At 32.8% G+C, this 18,555-nt stretch overlaps 3 protein-coding genes across 4 annotated transcripts in view; all 3 read left to right on the top strand.

The window, feature by feature from the left end:
• The first annotated feature begins 1,137 nt into the window (after window positions 1–1,137).
• On the top strand, window positions 1,138–11,521 carry LOC124439994 (solute carrier family 23 member 1-like). The gene is made up of 13 exons (XM_046990303.1): window positions 1,138–1,291; window positions 2,924–3,000; window positions 4,225–4,366; window positions 4,688–4,842; window positions 6,000–6,094; window positions 6,445–6,497; window positions 7,287–7,443; window positions 8,544–8,568; window positions 9,545–9,665; window positions 9,825–9,966; window positions 10,082–10,335; window positions 10,477–10,750; window positions 10,970–11,521. The coding sequence occupies exons 3-13, from the start codon at window positions 4,247–4,249 to the stop codon at window positions 11,281–11,283; spliced, it is 1,710 nt and encodes a 569-aa protein (XP_046846259.1). The 5' UTR covers window positions 1,138–1,291; window positions 2,924–3,000; window positions 4,225–4,246; the 3' UTR covers window positions 11,284–11,521.
• Window positions 11,522–11,715: 194 nt separating this feature from the next.
• LOC124440695 (ORM1-like protein 2) lies at window positions 11,716–15,710 on the top strand. Its single transcript, XM_046991116.1, has 3 exons — window positions 11,716–12,015; window positions 14,524–14,687; window positions 15,309–15,710. The coding sequence occupies exons 1-3, from the start codon at window positions 11,842–11,844 to the stop codon at window positions 15,442–15,444; spliced, it is 474 nt and encodes a 157-aa protein (XP_046847072.1). The 5' UTR covers window positions 11,716–11,841; the 3' UTR covers window positions 15,445–15,710.
• Window positions 15,711–16,599: 889 nt separating this feature from the next.
• LOC124439911 overlaps window positions 16,600–18,555 on the top strand; it is a 31,333-nt gene continuing 29,377 nt past the window's right edge. The window contains exons 1-3 of one of the 2 annotated variants that reach the window (XM_046990199.1): window positions 16,600–16,711; window positions 16,950–17,094; window positions 17,372–17,458. In XM_046990199.1, coding sequence (XP_046846155.1) covers window positions 16,633–16,711; window positions 16,950–17,094; window positions 17,372–17,458 — 311 coding nt within the window. In that variant the 5' untranslated portion in view covers window positions 16,600–16,632. Of the gene's footprint in view, window positions 16,712–16,764; window positions 16,848–16,949; window positions 17,095–17,371; window positions 17,459–18,555 lie in introns of those variants that run through there. The other variant, XM_046990201.1, reaches the window with a different exon arrangement.

The raw sequence follows: 18,555 nt of genomic DNA, 5'->3' as shown, positions 1-18,555 counted from the left end.
TTGTTGTTAAATGTCTGGCTGCTCGAGCGTTTCATTTACTTTCAACAAGTCATTTCGGTTAGATACCATCTTATGCAAATTTCATATCATCATCATTATTCATTTCTTTACTAGAAAATCTCTTGTTTTTTTCAGTGAGTAAACACATCAAAATTTACTTAGCAGGACTAAACAATCGGCCTGGCTTCGCCATAAAGAAAAATCACAGTTGATGCTAAGTTTACTTGATGGGTATATATAATATTTCTTTGACAAGTCAAACAGAATCTGGTAAAAAATTAGACAATGGAGCGTGATTTAGATGTTCAAGGCCTGTTTGATACTATTCCCGTGCTGTGGAAAACTTAGACGTTCAGTGTAGAGGACCTTACGAGCAAAAGATGGGAAGTAATAAATCTTAAATGTGAATTTTCACACAGAAAGTATATTAGTATTGGTGTAAATGGCGATATACTATTTTTGCTTTTGTAAGTGTTTTCTAGTGTAAATTTTTTGAATTTTTTGCAGCAAAAATGGCTGGAATTGACTACATTATGTAAACAACAAGTTTGCTTTGTCATATATTGGACAGTCGACAGCAAGTGATGAATTAGGCTGGCCCAACTTCCCAAAATATTCAGTTTTATAAAACATTTTTAAGAAACTTCCCCGCAAACATAAATTGGGTGGACAAAGGATGTGGCATCTCATAAAAATTACCAGAGTAAGATTACTTGATGGGGAAGAAACTAGAACATGCTGATCATTAGTGTTCCGAGTGAATTTGTAGTATTCCTCATTAATTTGTACGTGCAACACTGACCCTGCATATGTTGTTCCTTGAAATTATTACATTTGGTTGACTGCTTATATTTTAAATTTGCATGTATCAAATTACGCAGTAATGATATTTTCTCTACATTTCTGGTACAAAGTACGTACAGGGGTATTTCTTCGAAGTTTACCACAAAATAGCACCTGATCTTCTTGGAAACTCAAGCACCAAACATCAAACATAAGATCAAAGAATTAATAACAGACAATGGTAAACACCTAATTTCCATTGCATCCAGTAGCGGATCCAGCGTTCGTCAAAATAAATCATAGCTGCCAATTTTAAATTCAAAGTAGTTTCAGAATGGTTTTGAATTTCTAAAGAATATCACTTTACCCATAGATTTGCCTCTAAGGTGCTTAGAAATGTAAATACATGCCAAAACGAGCTGCAGTAATTTATTTTGACGTACCCTAAACCGCCACTAGTTGCATCATTCGAAGTTTTGAAGAAGCGTGCCCATTTTGTTAAAGACAGGTATAATTTGTGTGTGTTATGTTTGTTAATATATATGTTCAATAAATTTTCCTTGCTTTGAAGACGTCCAGTTTATTATATTATTTAAAGATCCGCGTCACCTTTACTTTTTCTCCAAATAACATGCCACAGAAGTTACATGATTCTAGAATAATACAGCTTCTCAACTGAGCTTGTTCCTGCTCATTCATGAACACTAAATTAAACCAATTCAATTCAATTTGGTCTCAGCTGTTTTGTTTATTTTCCTGTACATTCGTGTTTCTATGCACAACATCTGTGTGTTAAGTGGCATGGTGGATGAAACTAGTCGGTTATATTACTGATGAACGAAGACAAGTGACTAGGTGATAAATATAGAACAAAAATGATAACTTGTGATATTTCTTGTCATTTAAGACATTTGATTTAGCCGAAGTTTATAATATTTTAATAAGTGTGTTGATTATGGATTTAGCCGGTTAAATAGTCCACCAGCATCGTAGCCAAATCGATGATAACATATGCAACCTATAAGGCTACAAGCATGTTATTAGTAATGTGTTCTGGCATCGAAATTTAAATGGATTAGTTAAATTAATCCACTCGATCGTTAAATATACAGGGTGTATAAGAAAAGAAGACATAGAAGTTATCCTAATATGAAATTTTTCTATTCGTGATCACCATGGTAAACGCGCGTGTACACTGTCGTGCATGTTTAGCTGTTAGAAGTAATGTTAAATTCTCAAGAGCAGAAATAAGTGCCGAGTTTACATTGGGGCAAATGCGGCAAATTCCACGGGTCCTGCATGTTTTATAGGCCCTACGATTTAGGCTAAAAGTAAATAACGCTATACACTGAGTGTATCAAAAAATTCTGAATTGAACTTTTGATATGTTATCATGCATCTCATGTTGTGTTTTACGATTATATTTTTGTATATCAAAGGAAATGAACTTTTCCTTTTCTATTTAACTGCTTTAGTCTGTGCAAATCGCTGATTTGAACTCAGTCACTTACATTCATCTTCTAACTGCAATTTTAGGTCGCTATAGAGGCAATAATTTGGGGCCCCGAGGTTTAAACGCGGCCCTGCCAGAAATATGTAATATATGCACATAGCTGACAATCCACAATACTTTATGCACCCGTGGCTTAGCATAATGATACACATTGAAATTATCACAATACTTTAATTCCTTAAAAACTTTTTTGAACACTCTGTACTATAAAACAATTTATATTTTACAAACTAATTTATATTTTACCTTTGAAAGTGTAATTTCCAATATTGAATGCAACCGAACTTTGAAAAGTGACAAACTTCTGAAATCGATAAATTTGAGAGAATCAGAAAAACTTTACAATTTGGTTAGAATCAGTTTTATATAGTTGTAAGTCAAATTCTTACAACAAATATAACATTACTGCTCAACATGGTATTAGAGCCACAAAGTTTGTAAATCGAAAAGTGGAAAACTGTAAAAATAGATTTATATGATATAGTTAACAATTTTCCACTATATGTTGTTGCTGTTCCACTTTACCCGCTCGGCAAGTCTCTTCAACTAAAAATCACTCGTGCATTCAGAAACGGAAATACAAGAATGCAGTTAAGTATTTATTGGGGATTGTCACTTTCCCGATAGAGTGAGAGAAGAGCGTCTGAACTCGACTAAACAAGCGCGTAACAAATCCTACTGGCAAACTCGTTCTTGTTAGAACGGTAAGTCAATGATGGACCAATTCACTATTCGTTATTTTTCTCGATAAAAATTTGTGCTGCGTAATAAAGCGTGGCTGGCACTTTAACACTGATCAATTATTGATCGTTAAATCCAAGTGGTCATGAGCACGATTATAGAAAATACCAAGTTTTTAACTATTGAAATGATAAACACATGCTCACTCTAGTGAATTTTATTATTATAGCTGCGGAAGATTAGAAAATTATTAATTGTTAGGGGCAATTGACCATGAAATCCATTTTCAAATGATTGGTTACAACTTGCAAGCAATGATATTCGTACTTCTGCTTAAATTAGTATTTAAGTAACACTAATTTAACTTTAACTATCCTCTCACATCTTTTCTGGCAAATATTACACATTCACCGTATGCGCATGAATAATAAGTCAAATTGTAGTGGCTCTTTTTTGAATACTTTTAGTTGTTTTTTCTTTCTAATTTTTGGTATTATTTACTTCATCTTTGGGTGAAACTTTTTCTTCTATTTCCAATGATTTTGTGCTATGAATACGAGGAAAAAGAATGTTGGAATGTACTAAATTATAATCTATATTCAATTAATTTACCGGCTGCGGTTTGCTTATAATCTCACAAGTAATTTTTTAGACATGCGACACACAAAAAATTTCAACAAAGAATTCCTACTGTAGTTGGACTGAAAAATATTATTTCCAGGTCATTAGTATCGCAAAATCATGAAAAACACTGATGTATTCGAAGGAAGAAAATTAATCTCGGCAACGATTTTTAAAACATTTATTTTAAACACTGTCATAGGCTAAGAAAAAAGAGTCCTAAGGTGCAACTATTAGTGGATTTCATGTTACGTCATAGCTGCCATATTGGCGGTCAAATATAAAAGAAAATTTTATTAATGCTTTTATTAAAGGCCACATTGTTCAATAATTCCTTAGAGGTCGGTTGTAATCCAATAATTTAATTGACGTTTCGTACACAGTTCATCGTAAATCCCACTTGTCTGGTAAAAAAAGTTGATAAAAAAACGCTTCGATCGATAGTCCATTAAAACGACAATCCTTGCCGACAAATTGAACAAACTTTATTTTTATAGCTACATAAATTGATCTGTGGTTGCATAGTGAATAATATTAATCGCTTTTTTAGTTGCGTTCGATCTCAATTACCCAAATAAAAAAGCGTAATCTATGAAAAACGTTTTTGACGTCTTTTCTTTACTAAGGATCGAAGAAAAGAAATTCAAAATGACGACAAAAGATGAACATAAAGAAGAAAGCAGCACGTCAGATGTTGATGCTATTACATTGAACTATAGAATTGATGAAACACCGCCATGGTATCTTGCTTTGTTGTTGGGATTTCAGGTAAACTGAGCAATCGAAATATGCATGCTGTTATCAATTGTTCTGTTACATATATAAAGTTACTCAGTTGTCAATCCAGCTATTATATACTTTTGGGCTTTGCTGCCAAACTTGAAGTTATCCACCCAAAGTTTCTGCTGGCAGAGGTAAATACGTCATCTTTTTGACACGTGATTACAAAAGAGTTAGTGCTTTGTGATTTTTTTTTCAATAACTTAATGTAGTGTTCAACATCAAAATTATGTGGCTTTTCAATGCTACACATTACATTCCCGAATCAAACCAGTGCATAAATTTGTTGGTTTTTTTTTTATCTGGCAGCACTATCTTACAATGTTTGGAGCAACATTATCGGTTCCAATCATCATTGCACCAGCATTATGTGTTACGGATGATCTGGTTGTCGGAAAGCTGATATCTACCATATTCTTCACGTGTGGTATAGCCACTCTTTTACAAACAACTTTTGGTAACAGGTAACAATGGGTATTAAATCTCCTTGAGTACAAATCCAGAATCATAGTTGTGAAAAAAGTATTTGTAACAACAAAGTACTGAAAATAACATAGATAAATGCATACCTACATAGTTCACTTCAAGACTTTGAAATAAGTACAATTATGCATAATAAAAGTCGGGACTCATTATTTAGTAAAAAACGTCATTTAAATTAAACCCACTAATTTCACTGTAGCGATTCTTGTTTAAGATTTTGGACTATCTAGGATGAATAAACCGAAACAGATTCGTTTAGAAACTAATTGTTGCTAAAAAGACATTATCATATTAATACTTTTGTACGTAAATGCTCTAATGAAAGTAGCATTTCATATTTAATCATATGTCAAATATAAACTGATCAAGAAATATAACATAGCAGTGAAAATTTGTACATAAACATGTTTATACACAGAGAACAGCAGGCATTGATTTTTTTTCCAACCCCCACAGTATCATCCTTATTGCTTGCGTGGTTTCACACCTTCCATTTTACTTTATCTCAATCAGTCTAGCTTTCTTAACTTTGACAGCCAGAATGTTATGTGATGTCAACATCGTTTCCTTGACAATATTTTTTTACATGAACCAATTTTTGTGAGCGTACTCAGTTTTGTCTTCATAAGACAAGCCCATATTCTATATAAACACGCATAACTTAACCTAGCCCTTTTCTGCAATGCCCCTTCTCTTACAGTCTTACGTAAATAGTTGATTAGTCGTTCCTGTATAAAACACATCTTTTTTGCGTTCAAAATGTCTATTTAAATGTAATCGCCCATGGTATTTTAATATACGTAGTTAGTTTATCTAATCACTGAAATCAATTTTCTAAAACCATTGTCTTTTAATCACCTGTGTAAGGCTGATTTTGCATTATGGATGCAATGCAGAGCAGCTTTAATCAAAATTGCAATATTTACCGAGGGTAAAAACGAAATGTAGCTTTCAACAAAACATTGCTTTATGTCTTTACAAATCTTTTTGACATTTGGCTCTGTTTTATTTTATACGAATTTAATTGTTATTTTTACTGAAAATTATTCTCTATTAGGCTCATATGATTTGTTCGGTCCGCTATACCTTTGCAATGTTTTACTTTAAATCACATAATAAACCTAACAAAATTTTTTAGGCTTCCAATAGTTCAAGGCAGTACATTCTCCTACCTGGTACCAACTTTTGCTCTTCTGTCCCTGCCTAAATTTAAGTGTCCTCCAGGATTAAAAGGTTTGTACACCGCTTTTAACTGGAATTGTGAACTGAATTGAATATCATACGTCACTATAGCATTCAATGTAAAGTTGAAGTTTTGACTAGCTAATCTTTCTTTTCTGGACGTGCTTTCTTCTGTTTTCAAACGTGGCTGTCATTTAATGCCCACTGTTACGTTGTTTGTCTTTTTAGCAACTAATTTTCCAGTAAGAAAACGTACTTTGATTAAAAAACTTACATTGATGTTGAAAACACAGTTTGACGCGTGACGTAATGTGACATAAGAATGCAACATATGACATAATCTACAACATAGATTGTGAAATACTAACATTACATAACGTATAATGTGTTTAATTTCATAGACAGCAACACTACCTTGGACTTAGACGAAGTTTGGAAAATTCGTATGCGAGAGGTATTTCATGAGAGAGAGAGAGAGAGTCATTTCCGTCTGAAAAAATTTCGTCAAATGTTTTTTAAATGTAATCTTAAGGAGGGAATTCAAGCATGACGCGAGTAGTAGACTAACTTCTCTGGTACAGTCTTATTCATAGATAATTCAAGACAAAAGGTCGTACATTTATTAGGTACAAACGCTCATTGGATCATTTACGAAATCCCAAAATATTGTACAACTTTGTTTCAATTTCCTGCACATGAGGCAACTGCAACGAACTGCCATTTCAACTTTGGTCTTAACATTTATGTGTCAAATTATTTAAACTTTTATAAACATTCCTAATTCGTAATGTGTTGAATGTTTTTCCCCTGTCATTACACCTTAGTCGCGTAGATAGAATCTACGCTTTAGTTCTACCATGAAAATTTTTAAAACATTATCATCATCAATTATTAAACAAAAAATAATTTGCGCGTTAAAAAAAGAGTAAATAGCAGGCTACACCCTTTGAATGCATGGAGCATGAAATTGCTTCTGCAAATGTGAAAAGAGCTCGTTTATATTTATGTTTTATTGTGTTCTCTTTCATTGGAATGGATAGAGTCAATTTTATTCAGTTCATGTCATTTCTTTCCATTTCAGTTTGTTTGTACCCAATTACGAAAACATTTCTTTCTTTGCTTAAACAAAATTTTATTTTGTTCAGTTTGGGTGGATTTTTTACTCTGGGCATTTTTACAATGAATCTAACAAAGGTATTAGACGTTTATGAACACATGAAAATCTTTTGTTATTTGGTTTTAGGTTCAAGGGGCTGTCATGATATCGTCTTTATTTCAAATCTTTATTGGCTTTACCGGACTGATCGGTTTTCTTTTGCGTTTTATCGGTCCTATAACAGTTGCACCGACAATTGCATTGGTTGGCTTGTCATTGTTTCCAGTTTGCTCTAACTATGCAGGTATATGAACTATGAACTATGAACTATAGCTAGATAGAAAAATCATTTAATGTTTATACGCCATGACATTACTGATCTCTAATGTGTGAAAGTTTGTTGATTGGTCGCCAACGTCTTATTGTCTCGAACAGTTTTCTGTTTTAATGCTAATTATAAAATAAAAACAATAAAATGTGTGCGGTGATTGGTCTAGAGCCGTGTTTGCATTAGCCTGTGCAAAACAAATCTGAGCTCAACCAATCAAATTAATAAAAGCAATCAGTCAGTCAAAGAGAATTTCCAAATTGATCATGATAGATACATGATAGATACATTTTAGGGGAAAAATTGAAACGTTTGTCTTATTCCCATTATTGTTATTTTATAAAAGAAATGAAAGATGTTTCTCGTGTTTGCACTGGCTTATGCAATCCTCGAAGACGTTTTCCAGAACTCTTGAGCATGTGCAACCCTCGACCTTCGGTCTCGGGCTTGCACTGATCTGCTCTCGAGTTCTCTCAAAGGTCTCCTCGGTTTGTATAAGCCCGTGCAAACACAGTAAACATCTATTATTTCTTAAGTGCTGCATACATTTTTATAGTACATGATTATAGCCATTCTGTTAGAAGAAAAAAATTGTACGCCTGCAAATTTGTGGAACATATAATAAGGCACATTTGCATAAATTTGTCAATGCAGTTATTTAAAATTGCAAGCACTTATTTGCACTGATTCTGTATAATAATATAGACGGCAATTTAGTAAATTTGCACGAATTCTGAAAAAATTTATAAGTTTTGAGTATGCATAATGAAAAAGAACCTTTGTGTACAGCATTCGATTTTTCTAATTTTTTAGGATATATTATCTTTGTAATAACATTTTAAACCCATTTTGCCGGAAGTGAGCCTTGCCATATAATAAAACAACTTAAAAATGCACTTTAGACACACGTAATCTTAAATTTCACTGAACGTACCAGAGTTTGATTTTTATTGCCTCAGGTTGCTAATCTATGTAAGGCTTGTTTTTGTCAACTTCGTAAACATCAACCAGGGGGGGGGGACAATTGAATGTGTGTTGAATATTTTTTTCTACATAACTTATTTTTTTCTATCTAGGTACTCATTGGGGGATTACAGTCTTGTAAGTATGCAATATGCATTCATTTCTTTCAAAAAATTCACTTTATGTAATACATCACTGAATTGGTGGGGGATACATAGTTCAGTGAAAAGAACACGAGATACTCTGTCACTGTAAGTAGTCTAAAGATACAATACAGGAGGTCTGAAAAATAGCAGAACACTCAAAATACAGAAGTTACAAAATACAGAAGTTTTTAAACAGATCAATGTATAAGATATATTTCCAATCAATTTATTATTGTTACGTGTTAGTTAATCAGAATCGGATCCAGGAAATTTCGTGAGCACATTAGCAATATTTCGCAGCATGTAAAACAAATATTGCCTCATCGATGACGTCATAAGCAACAAAAATGTTTTTATGAGAACTCGGTAGTGCATCAGACTAGCAGCTTTCTCTTGTTACAAATTTTCTGATCTAGCCATTGACCAATAAAAGGCTCGTTTTTGGACTCCTTTTTGGTCACTAGAATCTCAAGTTATCAGTCAATCAACGTCATTCCAGATTATTTAAATTTTGCTGATATGGTAGCCAATAAGAGTTTTACCTTTACTTTACTCACACTAAACCAATAGTTTTTTCAAAAGTTCTCATTTATAAAGATGGATCTTGATAATAGAATGATGGAATGGTAACACCAGTAATAGTATAGTTACTCAAATTTACAATAGATTAGAGTAGACACTTCAGTTGCATGAGCTGCTTTGCAAACAGTAAATGGGACATTGTCTAAAACCCCTTTCCTGAATCATAAAGTAAATGTCATGACAAACAAATGTAAAGCCTAAAGTCCTGTTTTTTTAAACGTATCTCCAAATTCGTCTTGGTATGAATGTCATTAACGTGATCAAAAAGATATCAATTTAAAAATTTTAACGTGTACAATTATTTCACGGTCAATGCTTTGATTCGTTTAAAAAAATTTGGATCATGCTTCTTTTTCAAACTTGCTTTAATAATTTTCCATTTCTAGAACAATTGCTGTTATCGTAATTTGCTCTCAGTTTCTACCTCGGGTGAAGATTCCTATACCCACGTACTCCAGACTTAAAGGTTTTCATACAACGGGTGTTGCTATATTTGGATTGTTTCCCGTGAGTGTTTCATTGTGACTAAATTAAGGAATATGAATTTTACTCAACCAAGTTGACTTGACAATAAAAAATGGTCCTTTAATTGGCCATTAATTATTAATTTAATCAATAATTATCCGCTTATCATTCATAAGTTAGCCATTCAACTTTATTTTAAAGGTTGTTATTGCAATTATTGTGAGCTGGATATTTTGTGCCATCTTGACCGAGACAGATGTTTTCTCTGCAACTTCAAAAGCCCGAACCGACTCAAGATCATCTGTACTTTCACAGTCTCCTTGGTTTAGAGTCCCATATCCCGGTATATGTGACTTTTTTTGATACTTGTTCAAACGAAGCTGTTAGTGAATAAATAAGTGAAAGGTCTCAGGGATTTCTCAAGTTCTAACTTACACGTGTGAACAATTATCTTTTAGGTCAATGGGGAACTCCTACAATCAGTTTAGCTGGTGTATTTGGAATGCTTGCAGGAGTGATTGCAGGAGTGATTGAATCTGTTGGAGACTATTACGCATGCGCACGACTGTCTGGAGCACCACCGCCACCACCACACGCAATAAACCGCGGCATTGGTGTCGAAGGTGTTGCATGTTTACTTGCAGGGGCAATTGGTACTGGAAATGCAACAACTTCTTTTAGTGAAAACATTGGAGCCCTGGGCATTACAAAGGTGGATTTTATTTTTTCATGTTTTTGGCTTTATGCAATTGATATTCAGAGAAAGTTTTGTGTTATTTAGATATTAATGTAATTGTGTAGGAAATGTTATTTGTTTATTATTTTATATTATTAATGTTATTACATATTTTAGGTTGGCAGTAGACGAGTTGTTCAATGTGGTGCAATTCTTATGATTATACTTGCATTAATTGGAAAATTTGGAGCTTTGTTCTCTACCATTCCTGATCCTGTCATCGGTGGAATCTTTTGTGTTATGTTTGGTCTTATAACTGCCGTTGGAATATCTAATTTGCAATTTGTTGATTTGAATTCCGTGCGCAATCTTTTTATTATTGGCTTTGCAATTATTATGGGCTTGGTGATACCAGATTATCTTAATAAGAATGCGGGTGTCATTGATACAGGTAAGATTGCCATAAGTATCAGGTTTATGTGAAGTTTGTTAGCTAATTTCCCATAGTTAACTTGCAGATATATTTTTTACTTTTTCGACGGTCAAAAAATGTCATATTGTGCTTTGGATTAGCTAAACATTTGAAATTTGCCAATTTCCTATATTCCACTATACTTTGTGCAATGTGTGCCAAAAAAGGTTCAAATATTTTAATTTTTTTATATGAAAGGTGTTGATGAGTTGGATCAAATATTCACAGTCTTATTGAAGACAAGTATGGCTGTTGGTGGTATACTTGCTTGCCTCCTAGACAACCTCATTCCAGGAACTGCTGAAGAAAGAGGAATAAAAAAATGGCGCAAGCTCACTGCTGATCGAACGACATCGAATGTGGCATCCATTCATGTTTACGATCTACCATTTGGCATTTTCAATAAGTCAAAGTTTTCTAAATTTATTCCGTTCTTGCCATATTACGATGATACAATCACAAGTTTTGATTTGACCGAAAGGGGAAGCAATAACATGGGAATTGTCATGTAAATTCGATGGTCATCAACTAGGTCATCACTCAGCTGGTTTTTATAGCATAATTATGTATGTCAACATAAGTTTAAAGTTTGTTCAAGTTTTTTATTATCTTATTTCTTTAAAATCGTTTATAGCCATGTATAGAAAACTGTATTCATCACATGAAAACATTCACCATATACTTACTCGAAATAATATTTCTATTCTATAATACGAAAGTAATGTTAAATTAAAAAATGGCTTTTCAAAACTTTGTTCAAGTTGATTTTAAGAGAATTCATCGATCAGAAACGCGTGAAAGTGTGTAATGAACATTGTAATAAAAGCTTAAAATGAAGAATGGTGAACCGTGAACGTGCGAACGGCTCTGAACGACTGAACGACGACAGATATACGACAATATACGTCATCATCCGACTTCACACAAGTTAAAAACTTGAATCCAAACTTGTTCGAAACTTGGAATTGACTTTGACCATTCAAGATTGGCCAGGTTTGAACAAAGCCGATATTTCTTTATAAAATCGTGCAAGTGGTGGTATCAGTAAATGTACAAGATTTAGTTTGAGAATGGCGGAAAAAGCGCCTCATAGTCGTTTTAATCCAAACGAATCGTGGCTTGAAGGCAGAGGATCGTGGTTGACGTATGCTGTTGTCGTATGCATTACACATTTAGCCATTCTCAGTATACCTTTTATTGGCACAGCAACGGCATGGACTCTCACAAGCATTATACATTGCATTGTAAGTTGACATAAGCTTTCTGAAGATATTTTATTATAACTTAAATTTCATTGGTATTGTTGATTGATTATTCTGTCTTTTCATATTAAGGCATTAAATAAATTGGTTGAAAAATTAATTATTTATGTCATTGAGTGAGTATATAACAATGAAGTCCATTGTTAGACCAAACTTTAGAGATCTTACTGATACCACAAATGATAAAGCTAAGATTCCCAATTCTGGCACATAAAAATATGGTATATATGTACATCAGCAAAAGCTTGAGGAAACAGTGATTAATGTTTAAAGTGTTTAAAATAAATAAACTGTTTTATATTGGCCTTTAAAATTTATAAGCTATCAAATGGATACTTTTGCTTTTAATATAAAACAAAGAAGTTGCACAAATACTTTCTGCTGGTCAATGAGATGATTTTTTTCTCAACCAACAAGTATTTATTTATGTTTTAAATTTGCACACCAGATTGACTGAATAATTGGAAAATTATGTTGTGCTGGCTTTAAGGCAGCAATGAGACTACAAAGTAAAGCTTTTGGAATGATTGCCATAGATTTTTTATTCTTAATGAATTTATTTTAGTTTTTAAATTAACATTTACAAGAACTAAATGTTCTACACTACATACCTATTGGATAAAAATTTTAAAACACATAAAGCCATTTATTTAATGGGAATTCATATGCATAATTGGATTTCAACATTATCAACTATGTATGTCTCTTGTGTAAATTTATCATGGTCATAATTAGATAAGTAATTTGCTCAGTCACTAAGTTTTGAAAAGACAAGTTTCCAAAACTCTTTGTCAATGCACTTCCTCAATTGTATCATCAAAATTTGGAACATTAATTATGTAGAAAGAAATATGTGTAGAAGTGTGAATCATACTGACATAGCTAGCCCACAAATTTGGTCCTGTTACATATGCCACATTACAGAGTGTAAAAATGGGTTTTGTTTCAAATGATGTAGATACTTGTATTTTTGATTACTCTTCTGATAGACATCATAAAACTTAAAACTTAGAAAAGTTTCTAGGTATTTGGCTTTTTCGATAAAGGTTTTATTATATGGACAAAATAATTTCATCACAAGAAAGCAAAACCATGATGCCAATTAAACTCCAACGTAAATTTTTGCTTATAAGTAGAGAATATCCAATGAGCCATGTCATTTTTTGATTTTGTTTCTAAAGTACAATTTGTGAATTATTTGCATCACAAAAGGCAATGCATTCATGAATGATGTGATAAAAGGAGGAAGCATTTTTCCATATTTAGCTTACAATGCAAACCATGTACATGAACAGAAATATGTATCAATACATACAATTAATTAATTTTCAACTCATTGTTGAGCATAAAAGGATTATTTTAATCAAGGAATACAGACTTCCAAACTTCTGTTTAGATACTACAGTAATAAAGATGATGAATTGAATTATACAGGAAAGATACTTTGTTATTTTTTGTTGACCAAAAAGTTTTGAAATAGACCATTAATGCATGTGGTTTTATGTACATTGATCATTGTTGAAGGACTAACCTCCATGAACTACTGCCAAAAAAGGAGCTTAACAATATGCATGTCACTCTAATGAAAATATTTTCTGCAATGATCAGGAAATTTACATTTACATATGAAATATCATGGTCTTTATTCATGAAGTGATTTCCCAAAATGGAAAATAACACGAGTTTACGTATATACATCCAGTCCACATGCAGAGATCAATGATATGAATGAAACAATGGAACACGAACGAAGGAATAAACTTTTTATAGTGGCTATAGCTGTAACATACAAGATGTATAAAAAAACTTCTTGTCTTTGTAGTCATCCAACATTTAAATTTTCATGATTCAAGAGTGAATGATTTCCAAGAAGGTTTAAACGTCATTGAACTGAGTTTCCTAGCATGGGATCTGCAATGTGCAGTATGTGCAATTTGATGTTTTATTGTATTCAATTGCGTTTACGGCTTCTTGGATCATGGTAATTCTACGTAAATGTCGGTTGATTTCAAAAAAAGGAGGTTTTGTATACGTGTTCATCCCATACCCTGTAGTTGGACATAGCCTGCCTAAAGGTAGCTTACTTCATAAAATATACTGCTTTATTAATGCTCGCAGGAACGGCTTCCAATTCTGTTCTGATATCATCTTTTATAATTTTTTTTATCTTTCGAACAGAAGGAACTTGACGGCACAAAATACAAGCTAAATATACGAAAGATTCCCAGCCAAGCTGTAAATAACTCATTTCGCAATAGCATTTGAATTAGATTTAGTCTGAATAAGAATTAGTTTGCGTTTAATTTTGTATAAAGCAGTATAATTTGAGCGACAGCTCAAACGAATGTGACGTTTGCGGGGATAAGCTTTTCTTCTATTATATTGCATATTGCACAGAGCCACACGTGAAGTTTGTGTCTATGACGTAGGCAAGCGCAAAGGCTTCCCGCACAAAATGATCATGAGTTATAAAATTATCTCATGTTTTAGGCAACCTACTATTTTCTCCACTATCTAAAAGGAAATCCATTTGAAAACTCTGTTGATGGCGGCTCTCAGGGTAAAGATCGCAGGCTCACCCATTGGGAGCAAATCAATCAAGGAACACAAAATACGTCTACAAAAAAGTTCATGACGCTTGTTCCTGTTGTCATGTAAGTTGTAAAAGTTTATTTCTTGAAAGTGCGAGCACTTCTATTGCTTAAAAGCTTTCCACAAAGATTTTACTAATTTAATATCAAGTCAATGTTCAAAGCATATATAAAGTCGAGCAGTCTTATTTCGAGTTTTTGTTAAAAAAAAGTTAGTTTTACCTGTAAGCTTCATGGAAAGATGTGAATTTCCCTTTCGAGAGAACATCAATATTGTTTATAAATTTCCTGGTGCTGAGAAAAATGCGATTTTTTTGAACTTATCAACATTCTTTTTTCTCAAACGTTTATATGACACACAGGATTTTGCTCTGTAAATTCTTGAAAACGTGTCTGAGAACGGTTGTTCCAAGCTGAGGGGATTTTTGAGAAGACAAAAAGCTGCCATTTAAAGTGATAAATCAATAGGATTTATGTTTTTGAAGTAAATAAAACCATCTTTATTAATACGTAACTATGATTTATACACGATGCATTCAATAGATAGCGGTATATGGGCTTCGTGCCACCTAACCCTGATATATTTTGGTTTACAGTTAAGCTATTTAAGCATAGAATATTTGAATACTTATTAAGTGAATTAGTTAATCTTTCAAAATTTAACTATGATTAATTTGTTTTTAGATTTATCCTTGCTAGCTTTTACACAAAGTACGATGCGGTGCATTTTCTCTTCAACTCTGTTGCTCTTGCTTCTGCTCTGATCCCTAAATTACCGCAGCTTCATAAAGTTCGTGTATTTGGATTTAACAGATATTAAGATTATCATGTTTATCAAAACTATTTTCAATATTATAAATTGTTGAAATTTTACTACGAAGAAAGAGAGAATTTCGTGTTCAAACTGTCTTCTCTATCTATATGTATCATTGTAACATGGGCGTGGAAATCAATGCAAGAAATAATCAGACCTAAAAGAGTTATGCAGAAAAAATCCTATAAGTTTATGTATGATGCCTTTAATTAGCAAAGCATGTATTAATGTAAAACATCGTCATGAAATAAGAGACCATAAGTTTGATAAAATGTTTTCGTTGTGCGTATTATTTAAACACTATGATTACCTATCAATTAAAGTCAGGAAAAAAACAGTCTGCGTTGGAATTAATTATCCGTAATTAATTTACCTCTTACGTAAATTACGTTTGCAGTACTTTGGGTTTAATTCACCCTGTATGAATCGTAAACACATTCCAGAATATGCTATTGTTTGTTTTCTCACCGTGAGTAAACTGTAAAGATGAAAGAGGTGAACTGATGCTGCAGTATGCAACTGGTCTTATTTCAATTCCTTCAAATAGATTGAAATCTTCCTCTATGGTTTTACTGTCACTCTCACATTTTCTAAGAAATTTTTCATGCTTAGGTTTACACCGAGGTCAATGAAAAATACCCATTGCTGCCGAGCAATGATAAAATATCTAAAATTTATTATGCGTTTTGTATCTCTTTTATAAAAATTTTTTATCTCGAAAGAACTATGTGAGAAGTAACCATAGGTGTTGTCTATTGCTGCGATTGCATTTCGTTACTACATAAAGTAGAAATGGAAAATCTATATTTACTGGACATGGTAACAGCCAATGGTAACAGCTGGAAACCTGGTCACAGCCATTGAACTATAATAATAAAAAAATTTTATCTGGAAAGAACTATGTGAGAAGTAACCATAGGTGTTGTCTATTGCTGCTATTGCATTTCTTTACTACATAAAGTAGAAATGGAAAATCTAAATTCACTGGACATGGTAACAGCTGGAAACCTGGTCACAGCCAGTGAACTATAATATCAACAATTACAAATGTTACTGTTCACTCGTCAGAGCTTATAAATCACCGCATGCCATAGGAAATACAGGCTCAAGAACGAACCCTTGGCCACTATTGGCCTCTTGTTGGAATTTGGCTGCTTTTCAAGATTTCTTGGCAGTGTTGGCAATGCATTATGTATGAGCACTATGAAAACATTACCGCTAGCAATTATTTTTTACATCATTTGCGTAGCTCCATCTACTACTAATGAGTACGGTAGGTTGTTCTTCTAATTGTGTGACCGTTGTAAATATGTATTATGAATCTAACCGTGTATTCATCTACATACGTGCGCGACTGACAGTGGAAAGTTGCTTTCCTACAGCATTAAATTAAGCCAGGAATTTGCGATGTATGTTGATTTTATCACTCTTTTGTCAATCATTTTACTACATATAAATTGGCATTTAGGAATTCTTGCTGATGGGGAATTTATTTGTTACACATTGTATAGGTGGTGCTTTTATATCGCTGGACAATTCTCAGAAAAATTACGTTGGTAGGATTGGAAGTGGAACGCTTATGAAAAAACATGACTGGGAAAAATATCTTTGTAGCAGTACTTTTTCTTGCCTAAAAACTTGCTTAGAAAATCACAGGTAAAGGAAATTATACGGTTTTAGAATTCAAGGACTCCAACTAAATCTGCCATGGTTGAAGCTTGCAATAAAATAAAAAATTGCTCTTGCTGTAGCATTTAGCCAGTCCACTTTAATATTTGATCCTGAAATTTTTCTAAGTTTAGTCACTTTCAAAACAATAGGTTTCTAAACAGCTAATAACGATAATGATATGAAATTTACTCTGTTATTGCCCTAATGTTTTTTTAAGTCCTTTTAGAGAATTCATATGGAATCACACATATTTATTTTATAGTACAAGTAAGACTGCTGCTTTTTCTAAGAATAGCTGTTTTTGTACAGAGATAAGTCATGAAAATCTGAATCTGACTGATGGCTTCAGGTAAATAGCCCTGTCGAATATATATATTAATTAATGTTTCTGTCAATGTCAAGTAAAGTTTATCAGCAAATCTCTTGTTTGAAAACTGAATTTGATAACTGCATTCAATTCATGGGCATAGGAATATCGATAATTGGGGGGGGAGGGCTAGAATTTATATCTATGCATTTGATAATCTGTTGAAAACAATAGATTTCAAAGGAACTTAGCTGAATATCATGCATATATAAATATGACCCCCCCCCACAATTATTGATTTTTCTATGGCAATGATTGAAAGAAGTTGTATGTTATGGCTAAAGAGTTTTTCAATTATTTATTATATATTCAGTTATGGTTTTTAAAGTCCAGATGATATGATGATTCATTCATCATTGTATAATTTGCCAGATTACAATGGCAGGATGAAGTTCTCAAATGACCAAATCATAAGCCCAAAAATCTTTCATTTGTAGAATCTTCTAAACATTATCTATCAAAATATTTTATATTTGGTTCATAAAGCATATTTTGCCAAAGTTTCTTTTGAGAAGAGCTTTTTATTGTTCGTTTACAAACAGTTCACTGTCAAAACAGCTTTTTTCGAGAAAACAACAAAGTTTTACCTAACAGTTGACATAGAACATGTTTGGGAAAGAATAATGTGTAGAAAAATGTTTAGGAAACAATAGTTGCCAAGGAGTTATGTCTTATTTTGTATACTGTAAAATTGATTTTTAATGTTTGCAAATTTTGCTTCATTTATCCTGTAGAAGAGCGTTCTAGTTATGTGGTAAAAAATAGCTGTATTTGTATATTTGCTAGCTATATGGCTGCTTTCTAGAATTGCTGTAGTCAACAGTTCCAGTTTGACTATACAAAACACTCGTTTTACATACATTTTTTAACACTGTTCATTTCAGTTTTAAGTAGAAATCTTTCAGCAGGTAGAACATTAAGGGTGAGCCTAACGAAGTTCATATGGTCCAACATATCATTCAATTCATCCAGCATTGTCAGTACTAGCTGTTAGTACGTACGTAGTTTGGCACAGTGTATACACTAAAATTTAGCTTATTAAAATTCTATATTGTAAAACTAAAAATGAGTTTGCTCTT

Source organism: Xenia sp. Carnegie-2017, unplaced genomic scaffold, assembly GCF_021976095.1.
Source record: "Xenia sp. Carnegie-2017 unplaced genomic scaffold, XeniaSp_v1 HiC_scaffold_2, whole genome shotgun sequence".
NCBI lineage: Eukaryota > Metazoa > Cnidaria > Anthozoa > Malacalcyonacea > Xeniidae > Xenia > Xenia sp. Carnegie-2017.
This window is presented reverse-complemented; position numbering and strand designations above follow the sequence as displayed.